This window comes from Macrosteles quadrilineatus, unplaced genomic scaffold (assembly GCF_028750875.1).
Source record: "Macrosteles quadrilineatus isolate MER2022 unplaced genomic scaffold, UCM_ALF_1.0 Scaffold_10__1_contigs__length_6754688, whole genome shotgun sequence".
NCBI lineage: Eukaryota > Metazoa > Arthropoda > Insecta > Hemiptera > Cicadellidae > Macrosteles > Macrosteles quadrilineatus.
The window spans coordinates 6,004,705-6,020,303 of NW_026542603.1; the positions used below are offsets into that span (position 1 = coordinate 6,004,705).

General features: G+C 33.6%; 1 protein-coding gene across 1 annotated transcript in view; it reads right to left on the reverse strand.

Annotated features, from left to right (window-relative positions):
* The window catches only part of LOC129004634 (uncharacterized), a 171,319-nt gene that overhangs the window by 106,464 nt on the left and 49,256 nt on the right, over positions 1-15,599 (reverse strand). The window contains exons 7-14 of the mRNA XM_054433182.1: positions 14,778-15,190; positions 14,533-14,566; positions 11,938-12,353; positions 11,267-11,300; positions 5,903-6,225; positions 5,467-5,506; positions 3,501-3,865; positions 1,251-1,281 (exon numbers count right to left, since the gene is read on the reverse strand). Coding sequence (XP_054289157.1) covers positions 1,251-1,281; positions 3,501-3,865; positions 5,467-5,506; positions 5,903-6,225; positions 11,267-11,300; positions 11,938-12,353; positions 14,533-14,566; positions 14,778-15,190 — 1,656 coding nt within the window. The remainder of the gene's footprint in view (positions 1-1,250; positions 1,282-3,500; positions 3,866-5,466; positions 5,507-5,902; positions 6,226-11,266; positions 11,301-11,937; positions 12,354-14,532; positions 14,567-14,777; positions 15,191-15,599) is intronic.

Sequence of the window (15,599 nt, forward strand, 5' to 3'; positions counted from 1 at the left end):
GACGGAAAACAGGATATAAGCGAATCACTAGATTTTATTGAATGTTGTCCAAGTCAGTACGAAGTTAAAGGAGGTGTATGTTAACAATTGCTCAAGTGCAGTATAACAATTTGACGCTCAATAAGTAAACAGGCGTAACCCGAGGAAAACACAAATAAATGAGGTTTCTTCAATTGGGTTTTAAGTAAAATTATTTATTTATTTATTCGTACATACGGCAATCACCATTTTACAAAATATGTTTCATTAGGTATACAGAATATTATTATACATTTTTCTTTCAAGCCGCTTATTCAGTTTTTATTTTTTGCTTATTCAGTGGAATAAGCCGTTTCCCAAGTTAAGTGAAGAAGATTCCATAAAACTTCCATCTATTGACATGGGATAAAAGATAATAACTGCGTTTAGTTTTCAAATAATTAAATATTAGGTGTTTAATTAGTCCGAATTAGTAGGAGGGTGAAATAGTCCGTACTTTAAGAAGCATTAAAAAGTAGGTTGCAAAATATATTTAACAACGAATAAAACTTATTGGCAGGTTTATAAATATCTGTTCCAGTTATTAGAATTAAAACAAGCCTGCAAAACATAACTTTCGTCTATCAAATGTCCTTCCAAAAAATAACTGATATGACTATATTCTGGTTAAAAATAATTGATAACAAACGACTTTGATGGTTCCCTAGTATAATAACACCCTTCTCGAGGGTAAAACTACTTATGGAACCCTACCCTGGTTGAAAAGCCTCAGTCAACAGGGCCTAGCATAGCAAAGCCGGGTTTACACGAAGCCAGTAGGCGAGACAATTGTCTTAACCAATCGTCATCGCGTTTTTGCGGACTTGTCGTAAGCTTGTCAAGTTGAACGAGAACCTGTTCACACATGGCCAACAATTGCCTAGGCATTTGAAAGTGAATTAGTATACAACTACCAAAAGACAAGACAGCGCTATTGGCCAACACCGTTTACACAGCGCTAATGGTCGCGACAACTGGGTTTTCGGGTGGTGGGGGCCTCGCTGGGCCCAGCTCATTGTCCTCAGTCTACTCTCGGAGACAACTGAATTTTGGGGCAATTGTGAGGGCAGTTGGCAAGGCAAATGTGTTTACACGAAGCCAATAATTTCATGCCAGTCAGTTGTCTTCCGAAACTTGTCTCATTAACTGGCATGTAACATGAAAACCCGGCTTAAAAAGCCGCAATCCCCTCCTCCATCTTTAAAATAAGCAAGTAATCTTAACAAACTTACTTGTGTCGAAAGGGCAATTGTTTGAATCCTCCTGAAACAATTAACTTTATTAGAAAACTTTCAGTATCAATGATTGATTATTATTGTAACTAAACATTAGTAATATTTTTTCGTAACTATTGTTTATACAATTCTTAACCGAATTCAGCTAAAATGTAACACGGAATTTATTACCACATATACAGGATGTTTTTTAATGCAACCTAAATAATCACAACTACATCAAGACACCTTTTACCGAAAAAAAACAGCTTACATGTTGGTATCCCTGTATTCTTGAATTAATTACTAATCAACTTTATGAAATTGGTGCGTAGTTACTCATGGATTTTAGAGTTATTGAATTATATTGTCGTAAATAAGACTCAACGTGGTGTTTTCGCAAGCTCAAATAGAGTATGCATATAGGTTTACGTTTTTTGTTTTTTCCATAACTGATTTTGTTAGTTTTTGAAAATTATAAAAACGATTGTTTTTTTTTCAGGAACTGGAATTGCAATTGCAAACTTAACTTCAAGCCTATCTTGGCATAATGCCAATGATTTACTTTTAATGTGCAATACATTTTTTTTGAGCATGCGAAATCCACACTTCGAGACTTATTCACAACCAATTCTTAATTACATTAAAACTCATATAACTATGCAAAAATGCATATCAGCTGATTGAAAATGAAGTACAAAAAACTGGGATACCAACATGTAAGGATGTTTTGTCGTTAAAACGCATCTTAAGGTACTTTTCATTTGGGTTGCGTTTTAAAATAAATGTCCAGTATAACATGAGGGTTAGCCTGTGTATAACATGTGTGTATCACATTACATAAATGGCGAAGAATACGTTGCTAAAAATTACTAATAATGAAAAATACCCCAGCCGCAGCAAACCTGCCGTCCAAGCGAATTTCCATTTGGCTAAACTGATTTTCAATTTATCTATTTTAATAACATTAGGCGTAACGAGTACATAGGTTTGCTGCTACAAGGAAGTGTGTTTTTAGGTAAAATAATTATAGCTTAGTACAAAATTAACATATTTGCCAAGTCTGATCAAAATATATCCATAAACACGCAAACTACAACATTTTACAACATTCTCCTTAAGAAAAACATGGGAATTTTAAATTTACAATTTTTTTAGTTTTCTCCGTAACTAATAACCATATGAAAACACTTTGATATGCTGAATTGTTTTTTTTTTTTAAGCTCTTTAAGAAGGTTTAGAGAAAAATTGGGAAATTTTATGTTTTGAGGTTCAAAAATGAGAAAAACCCATTTTTACCCCATAAAACCCTGTTCCCATGGTCCGATAATGCTGGATCGCGAACTCATTCAAGTTTATCCCGCCTTACACCTTCAAACCAAATTTCATCAAAATCGTATAAAAATTACTCAAGTTATCGTGTTCGAGGACATATATATATATACACACACACACACACACATATATATATATATATATATATATATATATATATATATATGGGTACCTATATATATTCTTGAGGAGATCTTGATAGAGTTTATGATAAATGAAACATGAAACATTGCAAATTTTCGTTTAATACAAACGTTTTCAAGCAAAGAGAATGAAAAATGTAAAGATGAACAAATAATAAATATGAACTGTTTACAAATACAGTAGTTTAATTTGAGAACATATGATTGAGTACAGATCAAAGAAAATAATAAAATCAGCCTAAAGGAAAATTAAAATTCAGCTGAGTTGAATCACCTTTTTACTATCTTAAATTTAAACCAGAGGGGAACTTTGTTTTCAGTACCAACTGGTGAGCCAATTCAGAATTTCTTAAAACCAGTTGGTTGCATTTAGGTATTTGATGTGGGTTTACTTTGTGAAGGGCTTTAAGGGTATAGCAGCCTTCAAAATTTTGGTTGTGGTGAGCGGCATGATTATAGATTGGTTTTCTCTTGTCTTCATGTACCACATCAAAACGATGGCCTGACATTCGAACTCTTAAAGAGTTATATATATATAAATCTATATATATATATCTAAAAAATTTGAACGAATGGTGTTTTTGGCCTCTGGGGACATCAAAATGAAAAAGTAAATTGGTCCCGGGCCTAAGTCTTACCATGAGACCTACGGTAATAGCTACTTCCCTATAGGGAAATTCGCTAAAAATAATATGAAAGAATATTTTATGTGTACAGAGAAAATGTCCACATTGGTCGGGTTCACGAGTAACATTCGCCTACGTGTTTTAAACACAAAATGGTTACCCACCTCGTACCACTGATGCGGTGGATCAACCTCAGGTTTGTAGTTGATGAGAACATTAGTATAAAGTTTTTCTTTAGTTCTGACCATATTGTGCCAACACACTACTTTGTCTCCTTTTCTTACTCCATAAATTAGTTCCTTGTTTACTTTCTCCGCGCTGGAGGTAAACATGAGTAAATTCTTTATGTTAACCTTACTTGAACAATCAAAGTCCTTCAATGTCAAGAAATCATTTTCAACAACAGCTGTGTTTTCCTTTGTGCAACAACGCATTGTGAGTCCTGGGTTGAAGTTTGTGGTGTAAGTCGTGATATCCTCATCAGAACATAGCTCGTGTCCAAATGTTTTGCCTTTTCCTAATTTCTTTCCTGATAACAAAACCTTGACTTAGTACATCAGAGGCAAAACATTTACCATTTATATTTATGTTGCATGTATTGATATTTTAAATTTAAATGATTACCTGATCATTTGAAGTACAAAATACCCCCGCAGCAGCAAACCTACAGACTAAGCGAATTTCCATTTGCCTGGTTTGATTTTCAATTAAATCTATTTAAATAACATTATGTTTAACAAGTTCCTAGGTTTGCTGCTACAGTGAGGATAAAGTGTTTTTTTGTGAAATATGAATAGCTTAGTATAAAATATAAATTTGCCAAGTTTTAACAAAATATATCCATAAACAAGCAAACTCCACAGTTTACTTATTCCCCATAAGAATAACATGGTAATTTTATATAAACGATTTATAAAATTTTCTTCGTAACCAATAACCGTAAAAAACACTTCAATATACTAAATTATTTGTTTTTTAGCTATTTAAAAATTTTAAAGAAGGAGTTGGGAAATTTTTAGTTTTAAGTGTTTAAAATGTGAAAACCCAATTTTTACCCAAAAAACACCCCGTAAAACCCTGTTGCAATAGCCCGATCATGCTAAATTGGCGAACTCATTCAAGTTTATCCCACCTAACACCTTCAAGCCAAATTTCATCAAAATCCGAAAAAAATTACTCAAGTTTTCGGGTTCACGGACGTATATAAATATAAATGTAGGTATGTATAAATTATGTACATGTATACATACATACAAATTTGATCGAATAGTGTTTTTGGCCTCTAGGGACATCAAAATGAATCCTGGGTAAGGGTCTTACCGTGCCACCTACGGTAATGACTACTTCGCTATATGGTATACAATACTGTTGGAACTACTATATAAGTCCGGTTACAAAACAAACATCGCTAAACTCATATTGTATGGATTCCAAAATGTTTTATATAATAATCGAAATAGTTATTTGTGTAACTAGTGGGCGAGAGAAATGTTTACGCACGAGCCGTAGGCGAGTGTGGAAAGTTTCTCGAGTGCAGCAAAGGCAGTTTGCACTCGTGTTACAAATTAAATTTTCCCAAACCAAATTTCATCAAAACCAATTAATTAAATTAATTTAATAGTAACTTTTAGTAATTTTATTGTTTATGGTTTGTCATTTACTTAGTTTTTCAAACACCGTTCAACACGTATTACGTTAGGTTAAATCCGAACGAATTGGGAAACGCTGCACCAGCTGATCGTAGTCGTAATATCTCTAACCTATATATCAACCTATAATATCTCTAACCTCTTAGTTGCCAACTTATTTTCAAGCGTACACGGATTACATGCATAATAAAAGCACACTGTTTTGTGTTGTTTCGTTGGAATACTGTTGTGTGCCAAAGTAAAAACTGCGCACCAAAGTAAGGCTTTCTATACTATAATCTGTGCAAAACAAAGTTTCACTTATTTGGTCAGTCAAAATGTCCTTTTCCAAATTACTGTTCATACTCCGTGTTTTATGCATTCCATCTTAATATCTTTACAATAACTTGTTACACTACCGTTAAATTTCATGCTTATAGAGTTCATGTTAAGTGTTAGTATGTATTCAAATATAGTTAATTAAATAATTAGGACTACTCACTATCTATTATAGACTGACAACCTTCCTTGTCTTCGTATTTCTGAAACAGGATTAAACTCAGTAAATACAAATGTAAAAACGTTGAGGTTAGCTACACCAATGGCAAAACTATTCTTAACATATTTCCATTCTAAGCTAAAGTGTTATCTACGTATCCATGTAAGATCGTTATTCAAAAGTAGACTAAAGCAAACTTTGCTTGGGATGCAAATCTGCTGTGCCGTACTTTCTTTAATTGGGAATAGATAGCATAGTGATATTCCAAAATCAACAATATGAATCATACTAAAATCAAGTGTATCTATTCCCAATTTAAGAAATTTGCTAAAATGACAAATCAATGACCGTTCCATTCTCCATCCTTTCATATTCCCATTTCTATACGCATGAAAAGTGCTTTGGTGTCCTAACTAAAAGAGTAAGAGGTAACACTTACCACGAAATAGGAGTAACGGTACGATGCCCTTTGACCAAACTCGTAAAAAAAGAGCCAAATTTTCTTGTCATCTCTCGTCAGCTGTTCTATACACGATCTATTTTCACAATCAATGTAATCATATCCCTTTGTTTCTTTTTTTCCTTCAAAGAATCCCATGTATACTTTTTTAATGTCATTCAAATCTTTTAAAACTATGGGTGAAAAATGTGTTCCAAACGAATTTCTGAGTACAAAGCCAGTTTTGGACGGATGCATAATTATAATATTATAATCTTGTGGTTGGTAGTAATAATTACTAATGACGTCTTCATCATCAAAACCTGTAAGAAAGATGAATGAGTTATAAATATTAATTATACGTTTTTACTTTCCCTCCTATAATTAAGAATATTGAATAGTGTGGTGGATACGGATAAAGTATTGTTTTCATCAAAATGGTCGAGTTTGAGTTTTGAGTGGATATATACGAAGGGTGCACAGAAAGATCGATCACAGTCCAAAAACCAATATTTTTCAGGAGAGCGTTTTAAAAGTTTAAAACATTATACTTTCTTAACTATTAATTTTAAGTTTACTTTTGCATATGTATTACTTTGGAGTACTATCTGTTTGTAAAAGTAAAGTACATTATGAAATGTATCTCCATATTAAACCTCCCAAAAAAAGTTTTATTGTATCATGGCATGGACTCTGATCGTTATTACTCTGGATTTAATCTATTTGAGTATGGAGTAAAAATAATAAAACCAGTTTAGTAAAGAGTTTAATCTTAAAAATGTTAAATTGAAACATTAACTTAATATTATAAAATAAAAATTGTTTTTAATGAAATATACAAATGAAATAATTATATAAAAGTTATTGCAAGAAGACCTATTAATGTTTGAAGGTTAACTTGCTAAGCACAAGCTTGGGAACTATTTGTCTTCTTTTGCTCGAGTCTTAAATCTGAAATACAATAAAATATTGTTAAATCTAATAATATACATTCCTGATTTTACTAAAGACTAAACAATACCTAATCTTAACTTTAAAAATCACTGTTTCTTGCTTCGTCATCTTCTCCAACGTTGCCTGGCCGTTGGTGGTGAAGTGAGTTTATAAAATCCTGAGCTTCTTGTCTGCAATACCGTTTTAAAGATTGAAGGTCATTAATCTTCTCGTTTGACAAAGGAATCGGTCCATCATACGCTTTTTCAAGCTGTACTTCTTGTAGGTGGCACGGTCGTTCATTTTTATTCTTCTTATTTTGTCCTTTCTTGACGATAGCTGTGGAGCTAAAAGCACCATTGTATGTATCACGATTCTGGACTGTCTGCGTGTTTTCAGATCTGAATATCATCTGTTTGATAGGACAGGTTTCTGCGTTGAACTTCATTTGGTAGTTAGTAGCCAAAGCCTTTTCCCAAGCATAAAACATTTCCTTATTACAATCCACAACAATAAAAGGACTAAGCTTCACTCTTGCGCTAGCGATTGCATTTCGCCAGTCTTCTGGTGTTTCCGCAGGGGTTTTTTGATTTACGAGTCCGACATTTTTGTCACACTCCATGTATGAGTGTCCTCTGATCGGGTATGTTACTGTGATCTTGTCAAACCTTTTCAGAGCTACTGTTACATAGTGTAAAAACTTTATAATAGTCTTATTTTTATTTTGCCCTCCACACGAGTCACAAAAAATGTGGATTTCTCGGACATCAGGGCTTAGAATGTTCATGAAAAAACTGTACATCTGCAAAGCTACATCATCACTTCCCTTTTTAGCTATAGTTTGGTCATACGTATAAAATACAGATGTGCCATTTGAAAGAATATGAATGTTAAACATATAAACACTTAGTTGTCATTTGTAGTAAACTTCCCCTGTAGATATATTTGGAATAGGAAGATTCTTGCCATAATCCATTGTGATTGCTTCAAATTCTTTAATTTTCATTGCACGCTTCCTAGCTGATTTTTTTCCGCATAGAAACTGTCTGCTTTTCTTTTATGTAACTCCATTTCAGTTTTTAGAGTTTTCAGTTGCTCATCTAGTTTTTTAATTTCATTCAAATCGGTTGCATTACATTTAAGTGTCTGAATTTTTGTCTCCTGTGCTTTCTGAGCATCACATGTGCTGCTTGTGTCAGAACGAGGATGGCCGAAGGCAAATTTATAGTTGTTTTGAGCATATTGCCTAAACTTTTAATACGAAATTTCAATACCAATGTTTTTCTGTAAAAAAAGTTCCAACAATTTCTTGTAGTTTAAGTGCTCAGAAAGATACAATTTTTTCGAATCTTTCAAACTGTAGTGAGCTTTACGTCCCTTTAGGGATTTAAAAAAATCATCCATTGCATTGTACGTTTCTTGTGATAGTTTGTTTTTCCCCCTGTTTTTGTGTTTGCCACGTTTATCAATAGGTGCTAATCCAGTTGATGCAAGTGAATCTCTAATAGTTTGAAGACGTCGGTTTGTAATACCAAATATCGATAAAAAGCCCTTATAACAAACAGGCACTTCTGCCAAGCAAGTGTCCCTACTAACTCTTACTTTGTAGGAATATGAAAAATTATTTAATTTTTCATCCTGTTCAGCCTGCCTGGGTCGTCTACGGTTAATCGTCTTAACACTAACCATACCTGATAAGTACGCATTTTGGGCATTCCTATCCGCTAAATCATTAAAATGTCGAATTAAGGCACCCCTCTCTTCTTGTGAAACATTTTCGAAACATTTGTAGCGAGGAACAGTGACAGTCAACGCCAGTTTCGTAGGTTGAATTTCTCAGTTTTTTAGAGGCTTCGAACATACTTCTATATTTCCGCTTTTTGATAGAGACACTCTCACTAACACTTCTATCTTCACCTTCATCACTCACTTCATCCCTCATTGCCACAAGAAATAATCTTAAAACACTGTTAAGCAAATAAACCAACACTCATATAAGACCAACACACCAACACACCAACACATCAGACTGACTGGAGTGACTGCACTACTAAAAGTAGGGTTAGGTTCGTGCGACTGGTGACTTGAGCGCTGAGCAGCTGATTGAGTCATTTGGACTATGACTGATACTTCTCTGTTCGCTGGTGACCCTGATCGTTACTTCTCTGTGTACTAAAACTTCAAACGTGAATAACGAGGACCCTGATCGAATATTCATTGAAACATTTACACATGGTCATACATCTACGTCATAGCTTTCAAAAGCCATCATAATCTAAAAATTCGTTTTTTGGACCGTGATCGTTCTTTCTGTGTACCCTTACCCCTGTTTTGGGCCCCCATAACACCAAAAAAGTGGTTTTCGAAGTTATGCTTGTCATTGTGTGTGCGTGTATGTGTCTTTCTGTATACGTGGATGTGTATAGGCTATAGACAACACCAAAAGTGCTATAGTGGGAAAATTTGTTTTTGTAGGTACTAATTCATGATATCTCCAGGTGTCTAATTTTTTTATTTAGATTTTTTAAACTGTGATTTTTTCAAAAAAAAATCATAGATACCAAGTGTGGTATTGTAATGTATCTATCAACTGTGGTATTGTGGTGTTTATAACAAGTGTGGTGTAGTGGTGTATCTATCAAGTGTGGTATTGTGGTGTATATAGCAAGTGTGTTGTAGTGGTGTATCTATCAAGTGTGGTATTGTGGTGTATATAGCAAGTGTGGTGTAGTGGTGTATCTATCAAGTGTGGTATTGTGGTGTATATAACTAGTGTAGTGTAGTGGTGTATCTATCAAGTGTGGTATTATGGTGTATATAGCAAGTGTGGTGTAGTGGTGTATCTATCAAGTGTGGTATTGTGGTGTATATAACAAGTGTGGTGTAGTGGTGTATCTATCAAGTGTGGTATTGTGGTGTATATAGCAAGTGTGGTGTAGTGGTGTATCTATCAAGTGTGGTATTGTGGTGTATATAGCAAGTGTGGTGTAGTGGTGTATCTATCAAGTGTGGTATTGTGGTTAAAAAAAATAAATAAATAGAAATGCCTTTTTCCGAGCGTCTTTCAGTACAACAACAGTTTTACAAAGTAGCTCAGGCCAATATAACTACTTAATACCCCCGCCGGGTATATGAATTTGAACGGATGGTGTTTTTTAACCTCTAGGGACCTCAAAATGAAAAAAAAATAAATCGGTCCCGGGTCCAGGTCTTACCATGAGTACTACGGTAATAGCTTATTCTCTATATGGGAAATTCGCTAAAAATCTACAACAATTATGATACAAAAACATTGTGTTTGACAGAATTACAGGCTATATATAATTGTGTAACTACCAAGTGTGATGTTGTGGTGTGTCTTTAGCAAATATGTTATCTTTATTTGTAATTGTCGCTTTGGACCGGTCATTAAACTCTATAGAAGAGTACAGGAAAGTTATGTCTTCCATCACAGTTCTTATACCAGCATGGATATTATTTGTAGCCGGTTTCAGGTCCACGACGGATTTTAACTAGGTGACTGTATTGAACCAATACAGATTGGTATTGAACAATTGGAAGATAGTTTGTGGATATTTGTATTATACTGTGGTTATTAACAGCATCCTTATTTACTTCTTTATTTACTGGTTGTACTCATTGTATTATCATGAGATGGCGAGAGAACTGGTCCAATCGATGAGCGCGGAGCTTCGGAGCCCGAGGTCACGGGTTCAATCCATCAATCATTTGATTGTAATCTATGTGATAACAACGCGACCCTCTTGGAGTAGCCTGAAGTAATGCTTGAGAACAGTTCCAGGCTAGAATAAAGCGTCCTAAGGATGTGAAGGTAAGACATAAAAAATACAAGGGGTAAAAAGTTTCTAGACCTATTCTAGGTTGTTCTATATTTCATAATTGTATGAAACATTTTATTTGATTGTAATCCACGTCTGAAGTATCTCAGATGAAACTCACTATTTTTATTTAAACGCAATGAGGTTAGTACATTCCTAAAACTTAACGATGTTTCTTAAACCAAAGCTATTTGTTTATAGTAAGTTACCACAAAATCACACTAAAATTTGTTTATCTTACAACTAAAAGATTAAAACTATATTTAACATTAATAATGGGTTTATATGGCGAGCGATTCGGATCAAAACATATTACTTAAACTTTTACTACCAGTACTTTTACTTGGCGAATCTCCAACATGTATTAATCTTAAACTCTTTTTGAGAATATTGAAAATGTTTCATTGTACAACACTAGGCCTACCACAAGATTTTAGTTACCCATTTTACGATACCATGAACTGTTTCTTTCAAAAGGTTATTTTAATTATTGAATACGGTGCTTAAGATTATTTTATAAAAATGTTTTACTCAATATATTAAGTAATTAGTGAAATAAATATTGATAAAATTATTGTTTCTCCTCACGTACTTGTGTCATCAACTCGTTTCCAAGGGACGGCAGCCTGAAAAACACATTTTAGTTACGACTCAAATTTAAGGAAATCAACAAGTGGAAAGTGCGTTATGTAGAACAAAAATATAGAGTAACATAAATAGCATGACTTCAGTGTATTGCAACATTAACATTCAAACAGAAAATGTTATACTGTACTCATCACTTACAATACTGGAATGGTAGCTGCCTCTAATCACAGAAAACGTACTAGTAGTACGTTTTCTGTGCTCTAATACAAGACCATGGCATTAAGGTCCCACCGCACGTGGAGTGCATGGCTGGATGTACGCCACGGCGGCATCGCTGGTCACGCTAGCTACGCGCCAATTCACACAGCCGCGGATGCTATACCATGGTAATGATAGTTATAACAAACGTAGAATCCTAAACATTGAACAGAAATTTCATTATGAATAGTGCAACAGCTGTAGTGGTAGTTGGTAGGCCGAGACTGCGACGTTGCCGCTTTGGTCTCGCCACGGCCTTGTACTCCAGGAGGCTATGATTGAGTCGCTTATAACTGTTGTGAATTCATAAAGCGCAACGCTTCACTCGATTTTAGGATAAACATATGGGAATTTTAGAAGGAAAAATCCTCCGTATGACTTAGATATAGAGTGCCTAAACATTATCCTAAAACTCACCTGTGACCACTTAACAATATTTTCAATGTCGGGTTCACATCCCAAGATGTAAGTCTTGTGTTTTCTCGTCCGTGTTTGGCAATCCAAACACATATTGTAGCAGAACCAATGGTCTTCGGCAGTTTCACGACTTCCTATCGTAACGTAATTTTCTCTCTCTCTTTTGTTATATACGAAATGTATATACGATTTTATATCCAAGTCCGAATTCGACTTGCAGGGAAAACCTGTTATTGAAACTATAACTTTATTTTTCGAAGACTTTATAACTCCAACGTGTCGTCGTTCATTTTCTAAATAGCATTCCAGAAACTTGTAATCTTCCAAAGTGTATTTCGACTCTAATGATAGATATCTTGCAACTGGTTCGGCTTCAGGCAGGAAATCATAGGATGTTTTTATGTTTTTGGCTGTAACTGAAAAGTTAAACTTATGTGAAACACTTAGTATTTTTATGTTTATTTTCTACCTCTAGCCATAATAAATTATCACTATTACATGTAATGACTCAAAAACCAATGTTTGTAAATATCGTCATTAATTAAATTCCAAACTAAATTTTGTTTATATTTTTAATATTTGGTCATGTTTATCTTATAAAACATTTTTAACAATTTATTTGCCTAGATTTCCCCAAATAACCTGTGTTAATATTAGTAAAACCATATTGTCTCGACATATATATAATTTAATCATAATTTATTCATTGGCTTATCAAAATTATTATTACAAACTACCTCTACAATTAAAATACCATGTAGCTGGGTTCAAGATTACAAACAAATTTCAACACATGTTTTAAATGTGTGAACCCCATAGAAAGTCAAAACGGCACACGGAAGATTTCTCAGGTGCCGTTTGTCAATAACTGCTGACGTCACTTTGAGGGAACACCATTACCGCAACGATACGGGTGAGCTATCGGCCTCGGTGGTGTAGTGGATAGCGTGTCGGGCTGATGTACCTTCCTAAAGTACCGGGTTCGAATCCCGCTGGAAGCACTAGCTTTTTGTCAACAATTTTTTCATATCAGCAAGTTTGGTTGGTTTGGTTAGGTTATGACAGTTTCATTTTATAATTGAAAAATTGAAAAATTGAATTTTGGCATTTATAATTTTATTTTATTAACAAAACTATTTTTTAGATTAGTAAACCTTCATTCGATTTTTTCACTATCAGCACGTTTGGTTAGTTTGGTTAGGTTATGACAGTTTAATTTAATAATAGACAAATTATACAATTGTCTGTTTCTTCAGACGCAGCAGTTAGTGACGTCAGCAGTTAGTCAGTTAGTGACGTCAAAGTGTCAAACGGCACCTGAGAAATCTTCCGTGTGCCCCACCGCATAAAAAGTAAAGAAATGATTGTCAACAATGAACAGTGCAGATAAGGTTTCCATGAAGAAGAGATAATCAGTTAATATTTTAACTTAGTTGTGCTAAATTAAATTAAAAAGTAATTCAAATTATAAACTAAAGGGAAATAAAGAAAGAAGAATTATGCCTATTATCCAGAAGAAAGATTATTTAAAGAAGATTGTTGAGAAAATTCCATTTAATTATTAATTAATAATATAGACTTCATCAGCATCTATTTTGGGACTAGACCTACCTCCTTTTCATTAACATCAACAAAAGGAAAGAAAAAAATAATCAGAATCAAAATCTGGCTAAATTAAGTTATTGTTATTGTTTCCAAATTATTTTATTGAATTTTACATTAGGCCTAAAAGAAATCTTTTGATTCACAGTCTACTAAAATCCCCACCCCCTGAAGAGTTTTGTAACCTAGTTTTTATAAATAATTTATATACCATTAAACATTGTATTTTAAAACATCTGTCCCTCGTAATTACTATTGTTTAAACTTAGTTAAGATCAGAATAATTATAAAAATAACAATGAAATATATAGAGGTTTATTTCATACAAAGCTTGATATTTGTTACACATTACCGCTGTTGCTGTTACATTACTTTGAAACTGTGTCAAATATGTAGTTGATATGTTTTACATACTTTACACCTGCCTATTTATCTTGATTAGGCAAAATTCTTCTGTTTTTCTGGAATAGCGTGACATGATGTATAAGCCAAGACCAATTTACCGTATATCTTTACTACTGAAGAATCAAAGGGGGAGGGGGTCTGTTTGATTATTACGTTGAAAACAAATTAAGATGCTTATACGGGAAATACTTTCACCCTACATATTAGAAGTCATCTCTACTGTAAATTTGATCTAAGTTGTTCATAAACAGTCTTTGAAACATATACTAAATATGGCCAAAGAATTATAGTAGTTTTTTAATGTTTTAACTTAATTGTTTATTTAGAATCTTTTACTCCTAAATTCCATTTTCAATTTTTTTTGCCCCAAAGGTTATATTGATAAAGTATAGTTTTCGTTAAAACTTCTTTGGATTGAGTTATGGTGGGATATGTACTTTCTGGGTCCTCTGAAAAAAAAAAAAAAAAAAAAACGTTCGAAGTCGAACGACTTTAATGAAATGTGTCGTGGTTATTTGTTTTTTTCACAGTTCAATTAAACTTTGTCTGTCTCACAATTCAACTTAAATTAAACAACAAATTTCTTACCTTCAAGCGATGTGTAAAGTGCGTCTGCAGAAATCTGAAAAAACGCACCATTAAGAAACACTTTAAACACATACAAGATGAATGACGTCAAGGTGTTTCAACGGTGACATTCACCATAAAGTTCGATCTACTAGTAAAGCTGGCAAGATTTTTTAAGTTTTCCTCGTGTTCAAGTGTAATATTACTAAGTATTAACTACCTAATTGAGGTCTGAAACCCGTTAATCCAAAAAACTAAGTCCTTACCTCATTCCAATGGCCATCCTTAGGCTTGAAGTCATAGTAGACCCAAGCATCAAATGGTGTTGTTGTCTCATAATTTTTTATTTTTGGTGTAATACCGTAAGAACACCATTCATCATTTTCCGATCTTCGACTTCCTACTACAGTCACCCAATTATTTTCATCAAATTTGATTCTTTCAACAAATAATATTTTGAAAAAATTATCTTTTGACGAACAATCAAACATTTTAATAGTTACAGCGTGGGTTTTTCCTGCATCGGAGAACACCGAATAAAATGTCGAATCTTCCTGTTTAGAAGCTTTGTAGCATTCCAGAACCAAATTAGACGGTAATCTGTAGACTGTCACTAATGTCAGGGTGTTTTCATGCAGACCAACTTTGTATTCTTCATGTGCCGAAACCATTTCTTGAACTGTAAAAACAATCATTGGGTTATAAAAGGCTAATAATGTGTGAAACATCAGCAGGGGTTTTTTTCTACACTCACTGTGGATTCATATCCAGTTTAAAATATGCATTCAAGATTCTCCGCCGCTGCCTCAATGAATGAATTTTTATTTGTAACATTTAAGGGGAATTGTTTGAAACACAGATATGCTTACTTGAACTAGGTATGCTTGTTAATACAACTATTGATTGGGCCCAGCATCATTGTAAGCTTTGGGTTTGATATTGAAATTAACGTAATATATAACTAGGTTTAATAAGAAAAAAACAACTTTTGTACATAGTGACCTAGAGACTAAATATTTCCAGTTTTATAGATTCAAATATAATAATTAAGCTTTTTTAAAGGGAAGATTAAAAATATTGTATCATAT